The sequence below is a fragment of the Lagenorhynchus albirostris genome, chromosome 16 (genome assembly GCF_949774975.1).
Source record: "Lagenorhynchus albirostris chromosome 16, mLagAlb1.1, whole genome shotgun sequence".
NCBI classification, from domain to species: Eukaryota; Metazoa; Chordata; class Mammalia; order Artiodactyla; family Delphinidae; genus Lagenorhynchus; species Lagenorhynchus albirostris.
In genome coordinates this window covers 53747592-53766099 of record NC_083110.1, presented here as the reverse complement: position 1 = coordinate 53766099, position 18508 = coordinate 53747592, and the positions used below count along the sequence as shown (strand labels likewise).

General features: G+C 52.3%; 1 protein-coding gene across 1 annotated transcript in view; it reads left to right on the top strand.

Moving 5' to 3' along the window:
* SLIT1 (slit guidance ligand 1) overlaps positions 1 to 18508 on the top strand; it is a 165997-nt gene that overhangs the window by 112739 nt on the left and 34750 nt on the right. Inside the window, exons 8-18 of the mRNA XM_060125355.1 lie at positions 302 to 465; positions 2839 to 2986; positions 3589 to 3660; positions 4176 to 4247; positions 6526 to 6597; positions 7320 to 7463; positions 14200 to 14363; positions 15037 to 15060; positions 15191 to 15335; positions 15952 to 16026; positions 16182 to 16325. Of these exons, the coding sequence (XP_059981338.1) occupies positions 302 to 465; positions 2839 to 2986; positions 3589 to 3660; positions 4176 to 4247; positions 6526 to 6597; positions 7320 to 7463; positions 14200 to 14363; positions 15037 to 15060; positions 15191 to 15335; positions 15952 to 16026; positions 16182 to 16325 (1224 nt within the window). The remainder of the gene's footprint in view (positions 1 to 301; positions 466 to 2838; positions 2987 to 3588; positions 3661 to 4175; positions 4248 to 6525; positions 6598 to 7319; positions 7464 to 14199; positions 14364 to 15036; positions 15061 to 15190; positions 15336 to 15951; positions 16027 to 16181; positions 16326 to 18508) is intronic.

The window sequence follows — 18508 nt, the reverse complement described above, 5'->3', positions numbered from 1 at the left end:
CTCAGTGAGATGCATCTTCACTGGGCACACTCCAGCCGAAGGGGTGCCCCTCGCACCCGCCGAGCCCGCTGGGAGGGAAGGGGCAGCTGCCGGGAAGTTTCCCGCTGCTGCAGATAATCCCGAAGTCGGGGCTGAGCCGCGAAGCTGACAGGGTGTAGGCCGGGCCCGACCCAGTGGAGCGCCAGGGGCTCAGCCCCCTGCCCCGTGGGCGAAGGGGCTCCCACTGTGCGGCCAGGGGCTGGGGGCCCAGGTGGGTCGTGAGCCACCCTGTCTCCTCCCTCACCCCCCCCCCCCCCCGCAGCCGCCTGCACTCCAACCACCTGTTCTGCGACTGCCACCTGGCCTGGCTCTCCCAGTGGCTGAGGCAGCGGCCAACCATCGGGCTCTTCACCCAGTGCTCGGGCCCTGCCAGCCTGCGCGGCCTCAACGTGGCCGAGGTCCAGAAGAGTGAGTTCAGCTGCCCAGGTGGGTGCAGGCCCTGCCGGGGCTCTCGGCTGCCCTTCGCCTGCCCCCCGCCCCGCCTCCTGTTCCCGCCCACTAACCTCCTGTCAGCACGCATTAACATCTGGCCCACCCATGACCTCCGGTCCTCATCCATGGATGGGGTGAGGACATCTCACCGTCTCCTACCCTCGCTCGTGTTCTCTCCTGTCCCTACTCATTGTGTCCTGTCCTCACTGCTCTCCTTCTCCTTCCCCATCCGTTGTCTCACCCATCACCTTTGTCTCCACATCACCTCTTGCCTCCACTGCATTTCCCCTCCTGTCTCCTACCCATCACTTCTTTCCTGTCCCCACCCATTGTCCCCTTCTGTCCCATCCCTTCTACCCAATGTCTCCCTTTTGCTTCTTTGCTTCTACCCAGCACTCCTGCCCTCGCCTCCCATCCCTCACTCCACCCCCTCCTTGCCCCCTCCTATTACCCCCTCTCCCATCCCCCATTGTCTCACCCCTGCTATCTTGAAAAGTCATTAAACTGGGCCTTCTAGCCTTGGTTCGAAGTGAAATGGACCCCAGAGTCTGCACCTCCATCTTCCACCTGGGGTCCTGGGAGAGCCTCCTGCCTGGCCGCCCCACTTCCTTTCTGGCCCCTCCAATCTGCATACTGCAGCCAGAAAGACCTAAAGAGAGCCACAGGTTTGGGCTGCTCACTGTTGCTTTGTCCTTACCTGGTCTTTCAGTGCTCCTAGGAGAGTCCAAACTGCCCTCCAGCTCTGCGAGGCTGGACGAGGTCATCTGTGCCTCCTCTGCCTAGTGGCTTCCTCACTGTTGCATCTCAGTCGTGCCTGCCTCTGCCCCTCCCGGGAGCAGGTGCCTCCCACCCTGGCCTCCTGGCAGGCTGTTTCCCTGCTGGTTACATCCTCCCCGCCTTGCTGCTCCCTTCTCAACCTGCAGGGCCCAGGGAGCCTTCCCTGGCCCCAGAGGGAGTCCCGCATAGACTGATCGCAAAGTCCATGAAAACATGGGTACGTGTGCTGTGTTCTCTGGCCATTTCTTAGTACTGTGCTCACACTTGACACAGAGAGATAGATGCTCAAGGGATGTTTGCTGAGTGAATGACCGGCTCACAGATCCGTGACAGAGGATTAGGGGCTGCCCGCTCCTCCCAAGCCTGTGGATCTGAGCCCGCCAGCTCGGCCTCCTCTCCTCAGGGTGAGGAGCTCGGCCTCCTCTCCTCAGGGTGAGGCTCGGGGGTGGGGGGGCTGTCCCCTCCTCCTCAGCACCGGCAGCCCCCCGAGACTGCGCTCAAACACCGCCGTGCTCAGGGCTGCGGCGTGTGTGAGACGTGATTCTGCAGCTCCACTGCTAGGTACGTGCACATGTTCTGCCAAACACATGTCCAAGAACATCCAAGCAGTGTTTTTCATAATATCCCAGGCTTGGAGATTGCCCAAATGTCCACCAACAGGAGACTGGATTAGCCAATGATGGCATATCCGTACAATAGACTATGAGTCAGCAATAGAAAAGAACAAACTACACAGCAACATGGGCAAATCTCGGAGATTTTACGTTGAGTGCAAGAGGCCAGATGCAAGAGAGCCTGCCGTCTGCTTTCCTTTATGTGCAGCCCACAGACGAGCAGAGCAGATCTTTGGTGACAGGTCTCAGAATAGCGGCTACCTCAGGGAAGGAGCGTGAGGGAACCTTCTTGGGTGATAGAAATATTCCATGTCGGGGGGGGCGGTTCTGTGGCCGTACCCACATGTGGAAATGCAGCCAGCTATACACTTACGATGGTGCACTTGTTATAACCGATGATACCTCGGTTTTAAAAAGTGTGGGTCCTTAACATCAGACACTGGGCTTCACCCTGATCTCACCACCTATGTGGTGAGATTCCATGTGCTATTAATTAACGTGGAGGATGTGTGAATTTCATGTGCTAATTAATTAATGTTGAGGACTCAGTTTTCTCACCTGTGAAGTGGCCACAATGATGTCATGCTCTTTGCAGTAGGATTCAATGAGATACTGCATGTACGACTCTTATTATGGCATGTGGCACAGAGTAAGCGCTCAATAAACATGGTCCTTGTCATACTCAGGCCAGAAGTGTTGAGTGACTTGGACTAGAGCCTGGAGCCTCAGAACTGAGGGTAGGATTTCCTAGCGTGCAAATCACATGCTCATGTAGCACAGTTATGTTCGGATTCAAGTTCAGCAAACAAGTACCTGCTATGTACCAGGCACGTGCAGAGTTACATCATGGTCCTTGGTGATCTCCTCTGGTTCATCCTCATTTAGAGAAGCACCTTGTCCCCATCCATCAGTCCGTATCTGGGAAGGGAGGTCCTGGCCCAGGGCTCCCTGAGGTCACAGCCCACTGTTTCCACAGGCCAGGGGGAGGCGGGGCACGTGCCCTCCTGCACCCTCTCCTCCGGCTCCTGCCCAGCCATGTGCACCTGTAGCAACGGCATTGTGGATTGTCGTGGCAAAGGCCTCACCGCCATCCCCGCCAACCTGCCCGAGACCATGACGGAGATGTGAGTACAGGCAGGGCAGGCGCTGGGATGCACCCCTCCGGCCAGGCCAGGCTGTGGTGGGCCAGTGAAGAGCCAGTGCAGGCGCTACCCCAAGGCTTGCCCTGAGGCCCCTCAGTGCAAACGGAGAAGACATGCTTTGCCTCAGCTGGGCCGAGTTGTCTGCCCAAGGCTGGCAACTCTGGAGGGTTGGAGAGGCATATCCCTCTGTGGTCCATCTGTCCAGCCCAGCTGGGTGAGTCTGCTAGAATTGGTTTCTTAGGGACTTCCCTGGCGGTCCAGTGGTTAAGACGCCTTGCTTCCACTGCAGGGGGCACGGGTTCGATCCCTGGTCGGGGAACTAAGATCCTGCAAGCCCCGTGGTGCGGCCAAAAAAAATAAAAAGAATTGGTTTCTTAGTATTAGCATCATTGGTGAGCCCCTTTCAGCCATGGCAGCCTGGGATAATGGAGCTCGAAAACCTGTCCCTTTTCTCTACCTGTAACAGACCCCCTACCTCCAGATGGAGGGTGGGAGCAGGGGCTGGCGGGCAAAGGGCCTGGTTTGGGCAACGGTGGGGGTGGGGTGACGTGCCCTTGTCCTTCCTCTGTGTTCTCTCTCTGCAGCCGCCTGGAGCTCAATGGGATCAAGTCCATCCCCCCCGGAGCCTTCTCTCCCTACAGAAAGCTTCGGAGGATGTGAGTGCCTCCTGCTGTTTCCTGGGGGTCAGCATGGGGCTGAGCCTGGAGCAGGCAGGCCACAGCCCCGGGGCAGGTCCTGACTCTGCCTGCCGTGGCTGAGCCCCCGGCAAAGCCATCATCTGGCCTTCCTACCAGGCTCACCTGTGACCTGGGGATGGCGGTGGTGCGACCTCCTCGAAGGGCTGTCTTGCGGCCTAAACAGGATGCTGAGTCCGAGTCTGGCACGTGACCAGAGCTGACCATTTCAGCTTGGGCACCCACAGAAGCAGTTGAGGCTGTGAGGGGTGTGTGTAGGGGAAAGCTAGGGTACCCACCCGTGCATGACCCTTGGATTGCACAGGGAAGTAGTGGCCAGTCGTGGGTTTTTCGGGTGGATGGGGAACTGGCCCTTCTCTTTCCTAATTTCAAAGAAACCCCTGCCCTCCTGTGGTGTCTGGGAGGTAGGGGGGACAGGCAGGACTTGGTGGCCACTGAGAGATTCAGCCACCGTCCCTCCTCTGCTCACCTTGCAGAGACTTGAGCAACAACCAGATCTCGGAGATTGCACCCGACGCCTTCCAGGGCCTCCGGTCTCTGAACTCGCTGTGAGTAGCAGTGCCAAGGCTCTGTAGTGGTCCAGGGCACCCCCAAGGAGGCTGGCAGGGCCCAGGGCTCAGGGCCCCTCTGGTGGGCGCTAGAGAAGGAGCACAGACAGCCTCAGTGGGTCTCCCTCTGGCTGCAGTGACCAGGGTGGCTGTACCCAGCTTTCCCTTCCTCTTTGTGGACCCTCTGCAGCTGGGAGGGGGAGGAGGGAGTCAAGGGCTGAGTGCATGGAAAAGCTAGGCAGAGCTGTTGCCCCTGACGACTGTGATGCTCTCCCTTCTGCGGTGGGGATTTTCCCAGCCTTCTTTGTGGCAGTCATCTGACTCAGCCCAGCCTTCATGTTGGCCCCGCCTCCCCACAGAGGCCCAGCGCTCCGTTCTCCTGAGCCTTGCCTGGGTCCTATAATGGTGGCAACCACCAGCTCCAGTTGTGAAATCTGCCACAGCTTACATCTTTTGTCCCAAATGTGCTCTGATCTCAAGTTGTAATGAGTGATTGTGAAGAGTGTTTCCTGCCTCCCCTGCCTCCCCCACCCTGTCCAGTATTTCCTTTCCCTCAACAGTTTGCTGGGGATCCATCAATCTACAAAACGTTGTGCGTCATTGAAAATGAATCTCGGAAATGTTACTTCATCCCTTTTTCCAAGAACCCTTGCTCGCTCTCCCAGGGTCACTAAGCCCCTCACTCTCTGAGGTCCCATGGTACTTTGTCTCCATACAGAGTGAACTCAGGGTGTCCTATAGTCAGGCTGGCTCCCTGTTGATGGAGGCCATTCATTTGTCTTAGGAATGAGTATTTTCACCCGTCCCTCGGCAGCGCTGGACATGGGCTGGGCGTTGATTCGGGGCCTAGGAAGTGGAACAGAATGGAACTCCCCCTGGGGCAGTGCAGGAGGCAGCTAGCTCAGTGTCTTCTGTGTGCACCCTCTTCTCTTGGACTAGAGTGCAGGGTAGTGCGTGGGGCCGTTGGGAATGGCACCCCTAAAACTGTGCAGTGTGCAACCTACACAGCTGTACACGACAGGCTGGGATGGGTCACTGTCCTTGGCTGAGAGATCCTGAAGGTGGCTGCCAAAATGCAGGGTCTTCCTCTGAAAAGTGAGTGAATCTCCTCCTAAATTGGAACATGACAGTAGCCCATCTAAATGGGTTCCTGTTGCTCATGGGTATCTGGTCGCAGCCGCCCCCTCACCATATAGGAACTTTCATGCCGAGGTCATGCAAAAAGTGGACATTGACAGTGTCCGCCTGGTCAGGCCCTGACCTGGTACCCCTGCCTCAATTCCTGCCCCCTGCATTACTCCACACAGCAGACAGGGGGATCTTTCCAGTGGGAGTCTGATGATGTCTCAGGCTTCCTGGTGCTGGCTGCGTAAAATCCAAGCTACGGTCCCATTTGTCTCCTCCACTTGAGCCACACTGGAGCTCTCCACATGGGCCAGCCCGGATCCTACTTAGCTCCTGCTACGCCGTCCTCCAAGAACCATCTCAGAGATGGCACACTCTGCTTTTACTCAGACAGAATGTTTCCGGGGGTGGCTGGGGGCGCCGCTTGTGAGATTGGAACGTAATGCACCCCCCTCCCCAGGCCCCATGATGCTTTCACCATCTGTCTGAACCCATTTCTGCCTGCCTGTCTTTTTTGAACCTTTGCATTTTTTCTGATTATATATGGAATTCATGCTCCATGTAGAAAACTTTGAAAATTCTAAAGCATGAAACAACCCGCTCGCAGTCCTGCCGCCAGATCTCAGCGCAGCTAACACTTTGGTCTGTTTCCTTCTGGTGTTTTGTCTGTGCTGGAAAGACTCGCTTGACGTGCTGGAGCTCATACCGCACGTGCCTTCTGGCATTCCAGTTTTTGCTTGTAATTCCCTGAAAATATGTTAATTTTTCCTGCCCTAGGGATTTTCTTCTCTTTGAACAATCTCCTTTTGGATCCCCAACCAGGTTAATTTCCCATGAGGTTCCCCGGAGGGGCCCTTGCAGGCTTCTGTGGGATCCGTGTGTGAGGGCAGAGTGAGGGAGGGGTGCTCCCGCAGTGATGGGGATCATGCTGCCTCTAGCCCACAGGGTACCTTTGTGCAGAGTAGGGACCGGCGACGCCTTCCTGTCGCACTTTACTGCCATCTGCTGGCCACTGTTATAACAAGCCTACACTGCTGGGACCTGGCGTGTGAAAGGCATAGGGGTGGCACCATTGTGTGGGCAGGACTTGCAGAGCTGTGCCCCGGCCTGCCGGGCTGTCCTCTAACTCTCCTTTCTGCTGCCTTCTCTCCAGGGTCCTCTATGGGAACAAGATCACAGACCTCCCCCGGGGAGTGTTTGGAGGCCTGTTCACCCTACAGCTCCTGTAAGGACCCAAATGCGAGTGACCTTGGGGGGCACCCATGGAGGGGGGGCAGTATTCCTCCGGCCTCTCTTTCGGCCTCTTGGGGGTGTGGGAGGCAAGGACCTTGGGGGATGGCAGGTTTGGCAAGGCTGTGAGGGTCTAGGGGGCTCTGCAGAGGCCAGAGAGGGAGGCAGAGGTGGATGCAGAGCTGATTGCAGGACGCCCGAGCTGAGAGGCCGCTGAGATGCGAACTGTGTTCCTGCTGAGCTCGGTGTGGTTGGGGACAGAGCTGTCTCCTGCAGGAGGACACCCAGGCCCAGGTCAGCCTCCTTGAGCGCTGAGCGTTCAGGCAAGGATTCTCTCCCAGGACCCAAGAAGCACAGAAGCCAAATGCTCCCTCTCAGCTCCTGGGAAACCCAGCAGAAGGGGAGGAGGATACCCCCAAATGCCTTTGGGAGGTGACTTGACCACTGTGCTCTCTGCTGTCTCAGAATCCCATTGGGCACCTCTAGCAGTTCCTTGAAAGAGGGAAGCATGGGGGACTAAATGGTCCCTGTGCACAGAGAAGGCAGCCGGAGCTCCTCTGCGTGGAGTGGACACCCAGAGGGCCAGATCCCCTGCACCTGCTTCCATGGACTCCTCCCTGACATAACGCGTGCTTGGCACCTAGGAAGGTGCCCAGGACATGATGAGTCCAATTCTGTGCCTCTCCCCTCACCACCTGGCCCTGGCTCTGCCCACAGGCTCCTGAATGCCAACAAGATCAACTGCATCCGGCCCAACACCTTCCAGGACCTGCAGAACCTCTCCCTGCTCTCCCTGTATGACAACAAGATCCAGAGTCTCGCCAAGGGCACCTTCACCTCCCTGCGGGCCATCCAGACCTTGTGAGTGCCCTCTTGCCCTCCCCCTCCGCCCACCCCAGCAGGTGGACCTAGGGGAGGTAACAGCCTCCAGGTACAGGCAGCGGTCTTGGCCTGTGCCTTTGGCTCACCAGGTATGGCCTCTGGTAGAGGACAGATTCTGGGTTAGACAAACCTGGGTTCAGATTCCAGCTATGCTCCTTATTGGCTGTGTGGCCCTGGGCAAGTTAATTAGCTTCTCTGGGGCTCAGTTTACTCATTCATAAAATGTGGATATCATCTTCTTCATAGGAATCTGGAACTGGGATACATATGACAATTGATGGCATGTTTAATGGGCAGCATGTTGTTCTTTCTTGATAATACATAAAATAATAGTGCATCTGGCAGTTGATAATGTCTTAAATGAAATACAGTGACAGCAATGCTGATTATAAATTAAAAATTAGAAGAGCAACAATTCCAGGAAGGTTTATTCCTAGGCATTTTATTCTTTCTGTTGCAATGGTAAATGGGATTGTTTCCTTAATTTCTCTTTCAGACTTTTCATCGTTAGTGTATAGGAATGCAAGAGATTTCTGTGCATTAAAATTTTTTAAAAAATTAAAAGCATTTTAAAATCCCCTCCCTCATAAATAAATAGATAGATAAACGAAGAAATAAGTAAATGCCTATGCAGTACAATTGGCAGATACTGGTTGATGTGTTACTTAAGTTTTTAGTCTGTGGGTGTGGTCTCCATTTCCATTTTCCTTGCACGTTATTTGTTGAAGACACTGCTTTACTGGATCCATAGAGCTCCCCACAGTCTGGATTTGCTTATTGCATCCCCTGTGGTGTAGTTTCACATGTTCCTCTGTTCTCTCTAGGTCCTGCAGATAGAAAATTTCATCTAGGAGCTTGGGTCAGGTTCAGGTATTTTTTCTTTTTCTGGCAAGATGACTTCATAGTATTGTGTACTTTCAACAGGAGGCTCAAGATACCTGTTGTTGTTTTTTTTTTTGTAATAACACAGTCATTGATTTCAATGCCTAGACCCACTTGTTCATTAGGGATCCTGAAATGGTGATACGTGAATTCTAACATTCCTTCGTCATTTGATAATGCTGTTACGGTTACTCTTTAAAGGAGTCCTTATTTTTTAGCTGGAAGGCTTCTGTATAGGGAAACTTCTCTTCTACTATTTGGTTAAACTCAGGCACTACATTCCACATCTTTAGTTCTGAGCCTGCAGTTTGACTCAGCGTGCTGACCCGTGGGTCCTGTGGTGCGTGCCTGATGGGCATTTATTATTAATATTACCGTGGCCATTGTTGTCGTTGCCAGCCCTGCCACTGTTTACCCACTGTGCAGTGCCCTCTGTCAGCTAAGATCTGCACGAGTGCTGGGATGAGTGTGAAACAGATCGAGTAGAAGGCACAGCTCCTGCTCCCTTGGGACCCTGCACGTCAGCAGGGATGTCAGCCATGAAGACAAACTCATTAGAGCCCACATACCCGCCGGCAGCCCACTACTGCTAATTAATTTACTTATAGCCAGGGAGAGGGGGAGGGAGCACCACGGGGAGATCTTGCCAAGTATGTGAAATGAGATGTCACAGGGAGACTTTGGAAAGGTGGATTATTTCACGAAGCTGGCAGAACATCTGAGAGAAATGCACTAAGGAGATTTCAGGGCCGGGGACACACACGCAGGAAAGCCTTGGGGATGGGGAATGGGGCTGAGCGTCTCATGTGAGGAGCTGTCTTGCTTTCAGGGTGGAAGGGGAGCTAGTACATCAAATGGGTTGTGCTCACCAGGGGCGGCCTCTGTCTGTGTCCATTTACCTGGCTGGATTTCAGGAGTGCTTCTGCCCTCCTAGGTACCATCCCTGAGATCTTGGCCACTTCCACCAAGGCAATAGTAGGGCACAAAGCTGGAGCAGAGTGTTAGAACAGGAAGGTTTCCCATAGGAGAGATGGTAATAGTAGTAATACTGATAATAGCGATAGTCACCGCTGTTTATTACTGAAGGCCAGGACACTGTTCTTTGCGTGTATTATCTTACTTAATACTTACAATGACCTATGAATGAAGGTTCTCTCATCCTTGCCTTACTTATAAGGAAACTGAGGCAGAGGCAGACTCGCCCTAGGTCACATAACATCTAGTAGAGCAGGGATTTGGTCTCAGGCCTCTCTTCACTGGCGCTGAGAAATTAGTTAACTTGCCCCTAAATTGTGCTTTTACCCTAAGAATTGACCTCATTGTTAAGGCTGTAAAGCAAAACTGAACTTCGTGAACAACTCTTACATATTGACAACTGAAGTACAATTTAGAACAAGAATTTTAAAAAATGCAAATCCGGGCTTCCCTGGTAGCGCAGTGGTTGAGAGTCCGCCTGCCGATGCAGGGGACATGGTTTCGTGCCCCGGTCCGGGAAGATCCCACATGCCGTGGAGCGGCTGGGCCCATGAGCCATGGCTGCTGAGCCTGCGTGTCCAGAGCCTGTGCTCTGCAACGGGAGAGGCCACAACAGTGAGAGGCCCACGTACCGCAAAAAAAAAAAAAAAAGCAAATCCAAGGTACAATCAGACATTGTTATTACAGCCTCAGATAGTTAAACCCTTGGCCGAGTCTTATGTCAGAACCAAGCGGATTTCAACTTACAAAATCTTGCTTGATTTGTTTATAGCTCCAAGATCTGTGGCTGAGTGCCGTGTGTCACAGTATTGATTTTGTAGTTTTACTTGCCCCAAGAGATTAAAAAAAATTTTTTTTTAAAGCTTGAATGAGGTATAACTTACATACCATAAAATTCACCTGTTCTGAGTGTACAATTCAGTGATTTTTAGTAAATTTACAGTTGTTCAACTATCACTACAATTCAATTTTAGAACGTTTTCCATTACCCCCCAAAATCCCTTGTGCCCATTTGCAATCAGTTCCTATTTCCAGCCTAACCCCAGGCAAGCACTAATCTAATTTCTGTCTCTATAGATTTGCCTTTTCTAGATATTCCATAAAAATGGACTTACGTGATATATCTTTTGTGACTGACTTCTTTTGCTTAGCATAATGTTCTCGAGATTCCTTCATATTGCAAGTATGTATTGGGTTGACCGAAAGGTGCGTTCGGTGTTTTCCGTAAGATGGCTCTAGTAGCACTTAGTTGTCTTTAACTTCATTCGAAACAATTTTGTTAGACTGTATTGTGACAGCTGTCATATCAGCGTGCATTTTTTAAAAAACTTATCAAAATTGGTGAATTTTTGTGTAGCCATTGCAATATTGAAGATGGAAGAACAAAAACAACATTTTTGGCATACTGTGCTTCATTATTTCAAGAAAGTAAAAAAAGCAACTGAAACGCACAAAAAGATTTGTGCAGTGTATGGAGAAGGTGCTGTGACTGATCGAATGTGTCAAAAGTGGTTTGCGGAATTTTGTGCTGGAGATTTCTTGCTGGACAATGCTCCACGGTTGGGTAGACCGGTTGAAGTTTATAGCGATCAAATTGAAACAATAATTGAGAACAATCAACGTTATACCGCTAGGAAGATAGCCAACATACTCAAAATGTCCAAATCAAGCGTTGAAAATCATTTGCACCAGCTTGGTTATGTTAATTGCTTTGATGTTTGGGTTCCACATAAGTTAAGAGAAAAAAAACTTCTTGACCATATTTCCGCATGCGATTCTCTACTGAAACGTAATGAAAACGTTCTGTTTTTAAAACAAATTGTGACGGGCAATGAAAAGTGGATACCGTACAACAATATGGAACAGAAGATATCATGGGGCAAGCGAAATGAACCACCACCTACCACACCAAAGGCTGGTCTTCATCCAAAGAAGGTGATGTTGTGTATATGGTGGGATTGGAAGGGAGTCCTCTATTATGAGCTCCTTCCGGAAAACCAAACGATTAATTCCAACAAGTACTGCTCCCACTTAGACCAAGTGAAAGTGGTACTCGACAAAAAGCGTCCAGAATTAGTCAACAGAAAACGCATAGTCTTTCATCAGGATAACACAAGAACGCATGTTTCTTTGATGACCAGGCAAAAACTATTACAGCTTGGCTGGGTAGTTCTGATTCATCCGCCTTTGGATTTTCATTTATTTCAGTCTTTACAAAATTCTCTTAATGGAGAAAATTTCAATTCCCTGGAAGATTGTAAAAAGCACCTGGAACAGTTTTTTGCTCAAAAAGATAAAAACTTTTGGGAAGATGGAATTATGAAGTTGCCTGAAAAATGGCAGGAGGTAGTGGAACAAAAGGGTGAATACATTGTTTAATAAAGTTCTTGGTGAAAATGAAAAATGTGTCTTTTATTTTTACTTAAAAACCGAAGGCACTTTTTGGCCAACCCAATAACAGTATTTGTTCCTTTTTATTGCCAAACAGTTTTCCATTGCATGCACATTTTGTTTATCCCTCCTCACTGTTGGACATTTGGATCATTCCCACTTTGGGACCATTATGAATAATGCTGCTGTGAACATTTTCTTACACATCTTTGTGAGGACAAAGGGTTTCATTTCTCTTGGAATTTCTGGGGCACAAGGGAAATTTATGTTTAACCTTTTAAGAAACCGCCACTGTTTTCCAAAGTGGCTCTACATTTTACATCCCCGCCAGCAATGTTATGAAGGTTCCAATTTCTCTACGTCCTTGCCCACACTTGGTATCGGTTTTCTTTATGATTACAGCCATCCTAGTGGGTTTGAAGTGGTAGCTCATTGTGGGTTTAATTTGACTAATGATGTTGAGTATCTGCCCAAAAGATTTTTAGTTGTGACTTCTTAATGCTTAATCCAAGAAAGAGACTGGGAATCGGTCTCCCCTTCTACCTTCCACTATCAGAAATGTGCATGGAGATAATTGTCTGGCCACGTGTGCAGCCTCTTTCTGGGTGTGCCTTTAACATAATTATCTTTTCCCAAGCAGATTTTTTTCTTCCTCCTGAACATTTTCTCTCCCCAGTTCCCTACTCTTTACACCTTCTAAAAATTCTACTTTATGTCAGATACTTAAGTTTATACAGAAGCCAGTTGCCTCGGTGGGTGATTCAAGTTTTGTAGGTTGCTTTTGACAAAAATAGCCTGTTCTTAAAAAGGATGTATTCTACTCTGCACCCCTTGGACATTTTAATACGTGCCTTAACAACATAATTGAGTTGATTTTAAACAGAGTTTTCTGCGAAGATTGTGATAGAGGGAAGCACTTCGTTCAGGCAGAGGCTGTGTCCTAAGGCACAAATAGATGTGGATGGGGCGGGTGGAAGGATCCCAGAGCAATCCGTGAATCCTGGGTTACTTTAGATTAGCTACGAACTCTGCCCTGGGGAGTCAGCACGCACATCGTCGCTGTGCAAATTGGCAGTTTAAATCGGGGAAACAAACCATCCAACGGGATGCAGAAGGGGTGGGAGGGGCCTGGCCCACCTGGTGGAGCTGAGAGGAGCCAGGACTCAGGCAGGAAAGTGGGGCGGGCGCTGCAAAGGGGAGTGGCAAGGACAGCTGGGCAGGGAAAGCTGTCACCAAGCATACTGACCAGTGGCCAGAGGGCGGAGCCCAGGAGGGGATGGATGGAGAGAGAGTGGCCAAGGTCTGAGCTGAGCTGAGCACAGACTCTGGGCAAGGGCTCGTGCCTCTGCTTGGAGAGAGCCGTGTGGCCCTAGCAGGAGCCTGGGCTGCGGCCAATATGTAGATGACTTGAATTAATGGCATTAGATGGAGGAAGAGTAGCCGTGGCGTGGCGAGTCCTCTGAGCTGGCCCCATGCAGAAGCACTGGCTTTTGGGAACAGTAGTCAGGACAGGTGCTGGATTCTTTTCCCTGGCGCTCTCGGTGTAGAAAGCAGGGCACTCAGTGCCGCATTGGCCCAGACACAGGTGGGCAAGCCGGCTGCTAGGTGGTTCAGATGTGGCTGGTCTGAGCCTGCAGGGCAGTCAGGGCCAATGGGAAAGACAGCCCTGTGGTCACTTACAGTGACCCGGGTTCCCTCAGCTAGTATCACCTGTCAGCTGCCCCTGCCCCACACTTACCCTGCGGGTAACACAGGGAGCCAGCAAGAAGATATGAGTGGTTCCCCGATAAGCAGCTAATCAGTAATGCTTTCTGAGTTTCCCTGTGTCAAGAGACGGCCTGTAAAATGGCAAGAGGGGGCAGCCCCTATGGCCTGGGGTAGGAACGGAGATGCCATGGAAAGCTGAGGGGCTGCAGCAGGCACTTTGAGACCTCCTACCCCAGCTGCAGGCCCAGCCTTGCCACCCTGGCCCCAGCCCCTTCGTGACAGAGGCCGTGGGAAAGAGGCTGCTGCCTCCCAAAGCCACAGGGAGGGGACAGTCCAGGACTTATGGCACCGGCGGGGCCAAGGGCCGCTGGATGCTGAGGTCTTGGGCTCTAATGTCCATTCCATCACCTCGCCCTTGGAAGGACGGGGGTGCCCTGGCCGGTCTCTGGGTTGCTTCTGCCTCCATTCCTGTTTGTCACAGGGCAGAGGGAGGGACAGGTGAGTAGAAGGAGACGGGACAGAGTGAGGCTTGAAGGGACAGCTGGAAGCTCCAGGCTGTGGAGTTCCATCCCCACTGCCAGGCTCTGGTAAGACTTCTCCACAGGTGGTGGGCACCCCCAGGTGCTGTCCCCAGGTGGCGCATTTCTCCCCAGGGCCCGGTGGGCTCTGGCCTCGAGCAAGCAGTGAGGCCCCGTCCAGGTGGTGGTGAGCACAACGGTGCAGCTTTGTCTCTGATCTCCCATCCGCCCCCTTTGGACAGGCATCTGGCCCAGAACCCTTTCATCTGCGACTGCAACCTCAAGTGGCTGGCAGACTTCCTGCGCACCAACCCCATCGAGACCAGCGGGGCCCGCTGCGCCAGCCCCCGGCGCCTCGCCAACAAGCGCATCGGGCAGATCAAGAGCAAGAAGTTCCGGTGCTCAGGTAGCTGCCCGCCTGCCCGCCCGCCTTCAGTCTGCTCAGGGACGCTGTGATGTTCCTGGATGGTCCCAACAAGCGTGCGCTGGACCACTCGGGACCCACGCTGGAGGGTGCGGGCCCCCAGTGTAGACTTGCATCTACAGTTTCCCACCCCTTGTTTTACTGAGGCCTGGGAAGGTGGTAGAGCTTGCCGAAGATACCCCGGAGAGGACGGGCAAGGACCCAGGTCCCTCTCCTCCCAGGACAGTTCTCTCTCAAGCTTTTTAAGACACTCAGGAGGCCTGGGAACCCTCCTCAGAGAGATGGTTGCCTCCTCCAGGCTCTGGGGCAGCAGAAGCGGCAACTGGCTGGGGAGAGTGTGGGTCGGCTTCTGAGCCCGGCTCCTGGTCCATCCTCACCTGTGCCGTTGTGTGTGAACGTTCCCGTGGTTTTGGTGCTCCCTGGAGGAGGTTTCCTTGGGTGTGGTGCTGTCCCCGGCATCAGCCTGGGCAAGGAATATCTGTGTTCGTAGCAAGACCTTCACACGGGGGCTGGGTGGGTGGGCGCCGGGGCCCTGGTTTGTGACCCGAGCCTGGTTCCTGGGGCGGCTTCCGCTGGGCAGCGGGGCCGAGGCCTGGGCTGTTCCTGCATGGTCTGGACAATCCCAGCATTGTAGTGTTTCTGCTTCTCTCCTCAGCCAAAGAACAGTACTTCATTCCAGGTAAGAGGGGGGACCAAGGCCGGCCTGGGTGGGACGGTGGCAGTGGGAGGCCAGGGGGGCCCGGGAGACCCTGGGCTGGGCAGGGCTGCTTGGAACTCCTCCGCCCCTGGCCCCCACCCTCTCACCACAGGCACAGAGGATTACCAGCTGAACAGTGAGTGCAACAGCGACGTGGTCTGTCCCCACAAGTGCCGCTGCGAGGCCAGCATGGTGGAGTGCTCCGGCCTGAAGCTCACCAAGATCCCTGAGCGCATCCCCCAGGCCACGGCCGAGCTGTGAGAGCCCCCAGCCGCACCACACCCTCACCTGCCCCCAGCTCCCACGGACCCTCCCGCCCCTCCTCCGTGTTTTCCTCTGTCGCAGCCCTATTTGGGGACCACTGGAGACCCCACCCCGGGAGCATGCCAGCTGCTGGGTCCAGCAGGAAGTGGTCCCCCTGCTTCTCACTCCCAGTCCCACACGCCCTGCTGAGGCAGTCTCTGGCCCGCGGGCAGGTCGCCAGCCTGAACCAGGGCGGATTCTCTCAATCATGCTTTTGCTTTCTTTGTGGGGACCTGATTCCATCAGCTAAAGTTGTAGCCTAAGCCATTCTTTTATTTTTCTTCTTTCTCTAAAAATATGAATTTGTGCACGTATATATATGCATGTGCACAGATACCTACACATGCCTGTCATTTATGTATGTAAAGTTCATGGCATTTTTCATGTTAAAATATCCCCAGTCACCCCCCAGCTCTTGGTCCAGCCTTTTCTGAAATAGGATCAATTCATCTTACCAGAGAAATTCTTCTGGGAGTCCCCTTTGTTTGAGTCCCAAATAGTCTCAGTTTGGAAGATACTTCAACGTCTGTCATTTATGGATGTAAAAGTTCCCTTCATTGCTTCTTACAGACGATTAAACAACAATGAGATTTCCATCCTGGAGGCCACCGGGATGTTTAAAAAACTCACCCATCTGAAGAAAATGTGAGTTCCCCGTCGGCGGGAAGGTGCAGTCAGGACGCCGGTCAGGATGGGAAGGGGAAATTCTGGGTGTGGGGTAGCTCCTGTCGGGGACAGGGCTCCCGTGCATGGGAGCTGGGTGCAGGAAAAGGGTCCTGAGCTCCATAATCCTCTCCCAGCAATCTGAGCAACAACAAGGTGTCAGAGATTGAAGACGGGGCCTTCGAGGGCGCAGCCTCAGTGAGCGAGCTGCACCTGACCGCCAACCAGCTGGAGTCCATCCGGAGCGGCATGTTCCGGGGCCTGGACGGCCTGAGGACGCTGTGAGTGTGTGGCCGGGGAGCAGGGTGGGCAGAAGCCAAGCCAGAGCGTGGGCATCTGCGTTAAAGGGAAGGGAAGAGCGAGGGTGGGAGTCTCCTTCCCTGGCCCCAGCTTGCAGGAGTTGAGGGGGCCGCGGCTGAGGACCCTGGCGGCAGTCATCAGATGTTGGTCACTGTGACGAGGGCTGCCTTCTGGTTCCCCAGGGTGGGGGGTCGATGGCGGGTGAAGGGATGGGGAGGTGGGCCCTTCCGGAGGTCCCCTCTCATCGCCCCGTGGTCAGGCTGCAAGAGCATAGCACGTGTTTTCAGTTCAGGAGTGGCTGGTGCTACAGTGGCAGGGACCTCGCAGACGTGACTCAAGTGGGTGTAGGCAGGGGAGGAGGGATTCCCACCATCCCTGGGATTCTGAGACCCCATGACTCAGAGCCCAGGCAGAGCTCTCCAGACGTCAGGACTGAGTGGGATCCTGGGGTCATCCACCCCTCTGTGAACGCTGCAGGGAGCCCCTGTCTCTGTCCAGGCAGCACTAGCTCTTCAGATGATCATGTAGACCTTTAGAGCATCCGATAGACAGTGCTGTCCCGTCAGACTCACCACAGGGACAGAAACATCCCACATCCTCACTGACCAATCTGGTAGCCACATGCGGCCATGGAGCACTTGAAATGTGGCCAGTGCTACAGAGGCACTGACTTTTGAATTTCGTTTCATTTTAATTAAGTATAAACAGCCACGTGTGGCTAGTGGCTACACTGTGGACGTCACCTCTAGAAGCCACCAGCCTGGATTTAAATCCCAGCCCGCAGTAAGGCTATAGATGTATTTTCTGAACACGTGCCATGGCATTTGTGTAAGGGAAATGAATGCATGGAGGCATTCCCTGTGGGTTTTTGTTTGTCTGTTTTACACAAGGGGATTTATTATGCACTGTGTTTTGCAGCTTGCTTTTTTTTCACTTGTAAAGATAGTGTGGCCGGTTCTTCATAGAGGGCTGCCTCATTCTTTTTTATACATGCCTAGTATTCTTTGAAAGAGGGTGCCGTGGGCCTGCAGGAGCACGTGAAGGCTGGTGAGGACACAGGAAAAGGAATGCCTGTAACCCCTCCACTGACCACAGTTAATTGTTGATATAGACAACTATCCTTCCAGTTACACACACACGCACACACACACGCACACACACACACATGCATGCAAACACACAGATATATTTTAATGGAATCCTAGAATACATTTTATTTAGTAATCTGTTTTTTCTTTAAACAGAATGTGAGTGTCTTTACGTATCCTTACGATTCCTTTTACAACATCATTTTGAAAGATTATATATTAGATAATTATTAGAGATTTAGGCTGTTTCTAATTTTATTACAAGCAATGCTGTGATTAATATCTTTGTTATGAAATTCTGTGCTCATCTGGGGTTATTACCTTACAGATAAATCCCTAAGGGTAGACCTGCGGGGTCAAAGCACGAAGGGCCCTTTCAGGGGTTTTGGCACATCTCACCAGGTGCACTCTGGGCAGATCCCAAGTCGTTTTCCTGCCAGCTGTGCATGAAAGTGCCCGTCCTCCCACCCTCCTGCCAACCCTGGGCTTTACTGTTATTATTTTATTTTTAATTATTTTGTAATTTGGCAGGCAAAGATTCCCTATCACTTAAATGTCCTTGATTTGAACATTTTTCAGTGAATGTTCATAAGCTATTTGTTTATTTATTTCTGTGCATCTCATGCTGACTCATTTATCCTGTAATGGAAGTTTGTACCTTTTAATCTCCCTCACCTAGTTCACTCATTTTAATTTCTTTTGTGAATTGCCTATTCTGTGTCAGGCTTCGTTTTCGTTTTTGCTTGGGGAAAGGAATTGAGCCAGATGTTTGAGGATGAACAGAAACTTTGGTGGCTATAAATGAGGAAGAAGGTCATTCTAGAAGGAGATCCAGCCGGGGAAAGGTGTGGGGATGTAGGCCTGGGCAGCAGGCCTGAAGGACAGAGGAGTGGAGGGTGTGTCCATCCCTGGGGAGTCGGGCAGGTGCTGCTCTGGGGCTGGGTTGGGCAGGCGCTCACATGTCACAGTTAAGAGTTTAAACATGATTTTGTGGACAGTTTAGAGGCTGCTACGGGCTTTAGGCTGGAGAGCGACATGGCCGGGTTTAAGTTTAACGAAAGTCTCAGGTGTTGATA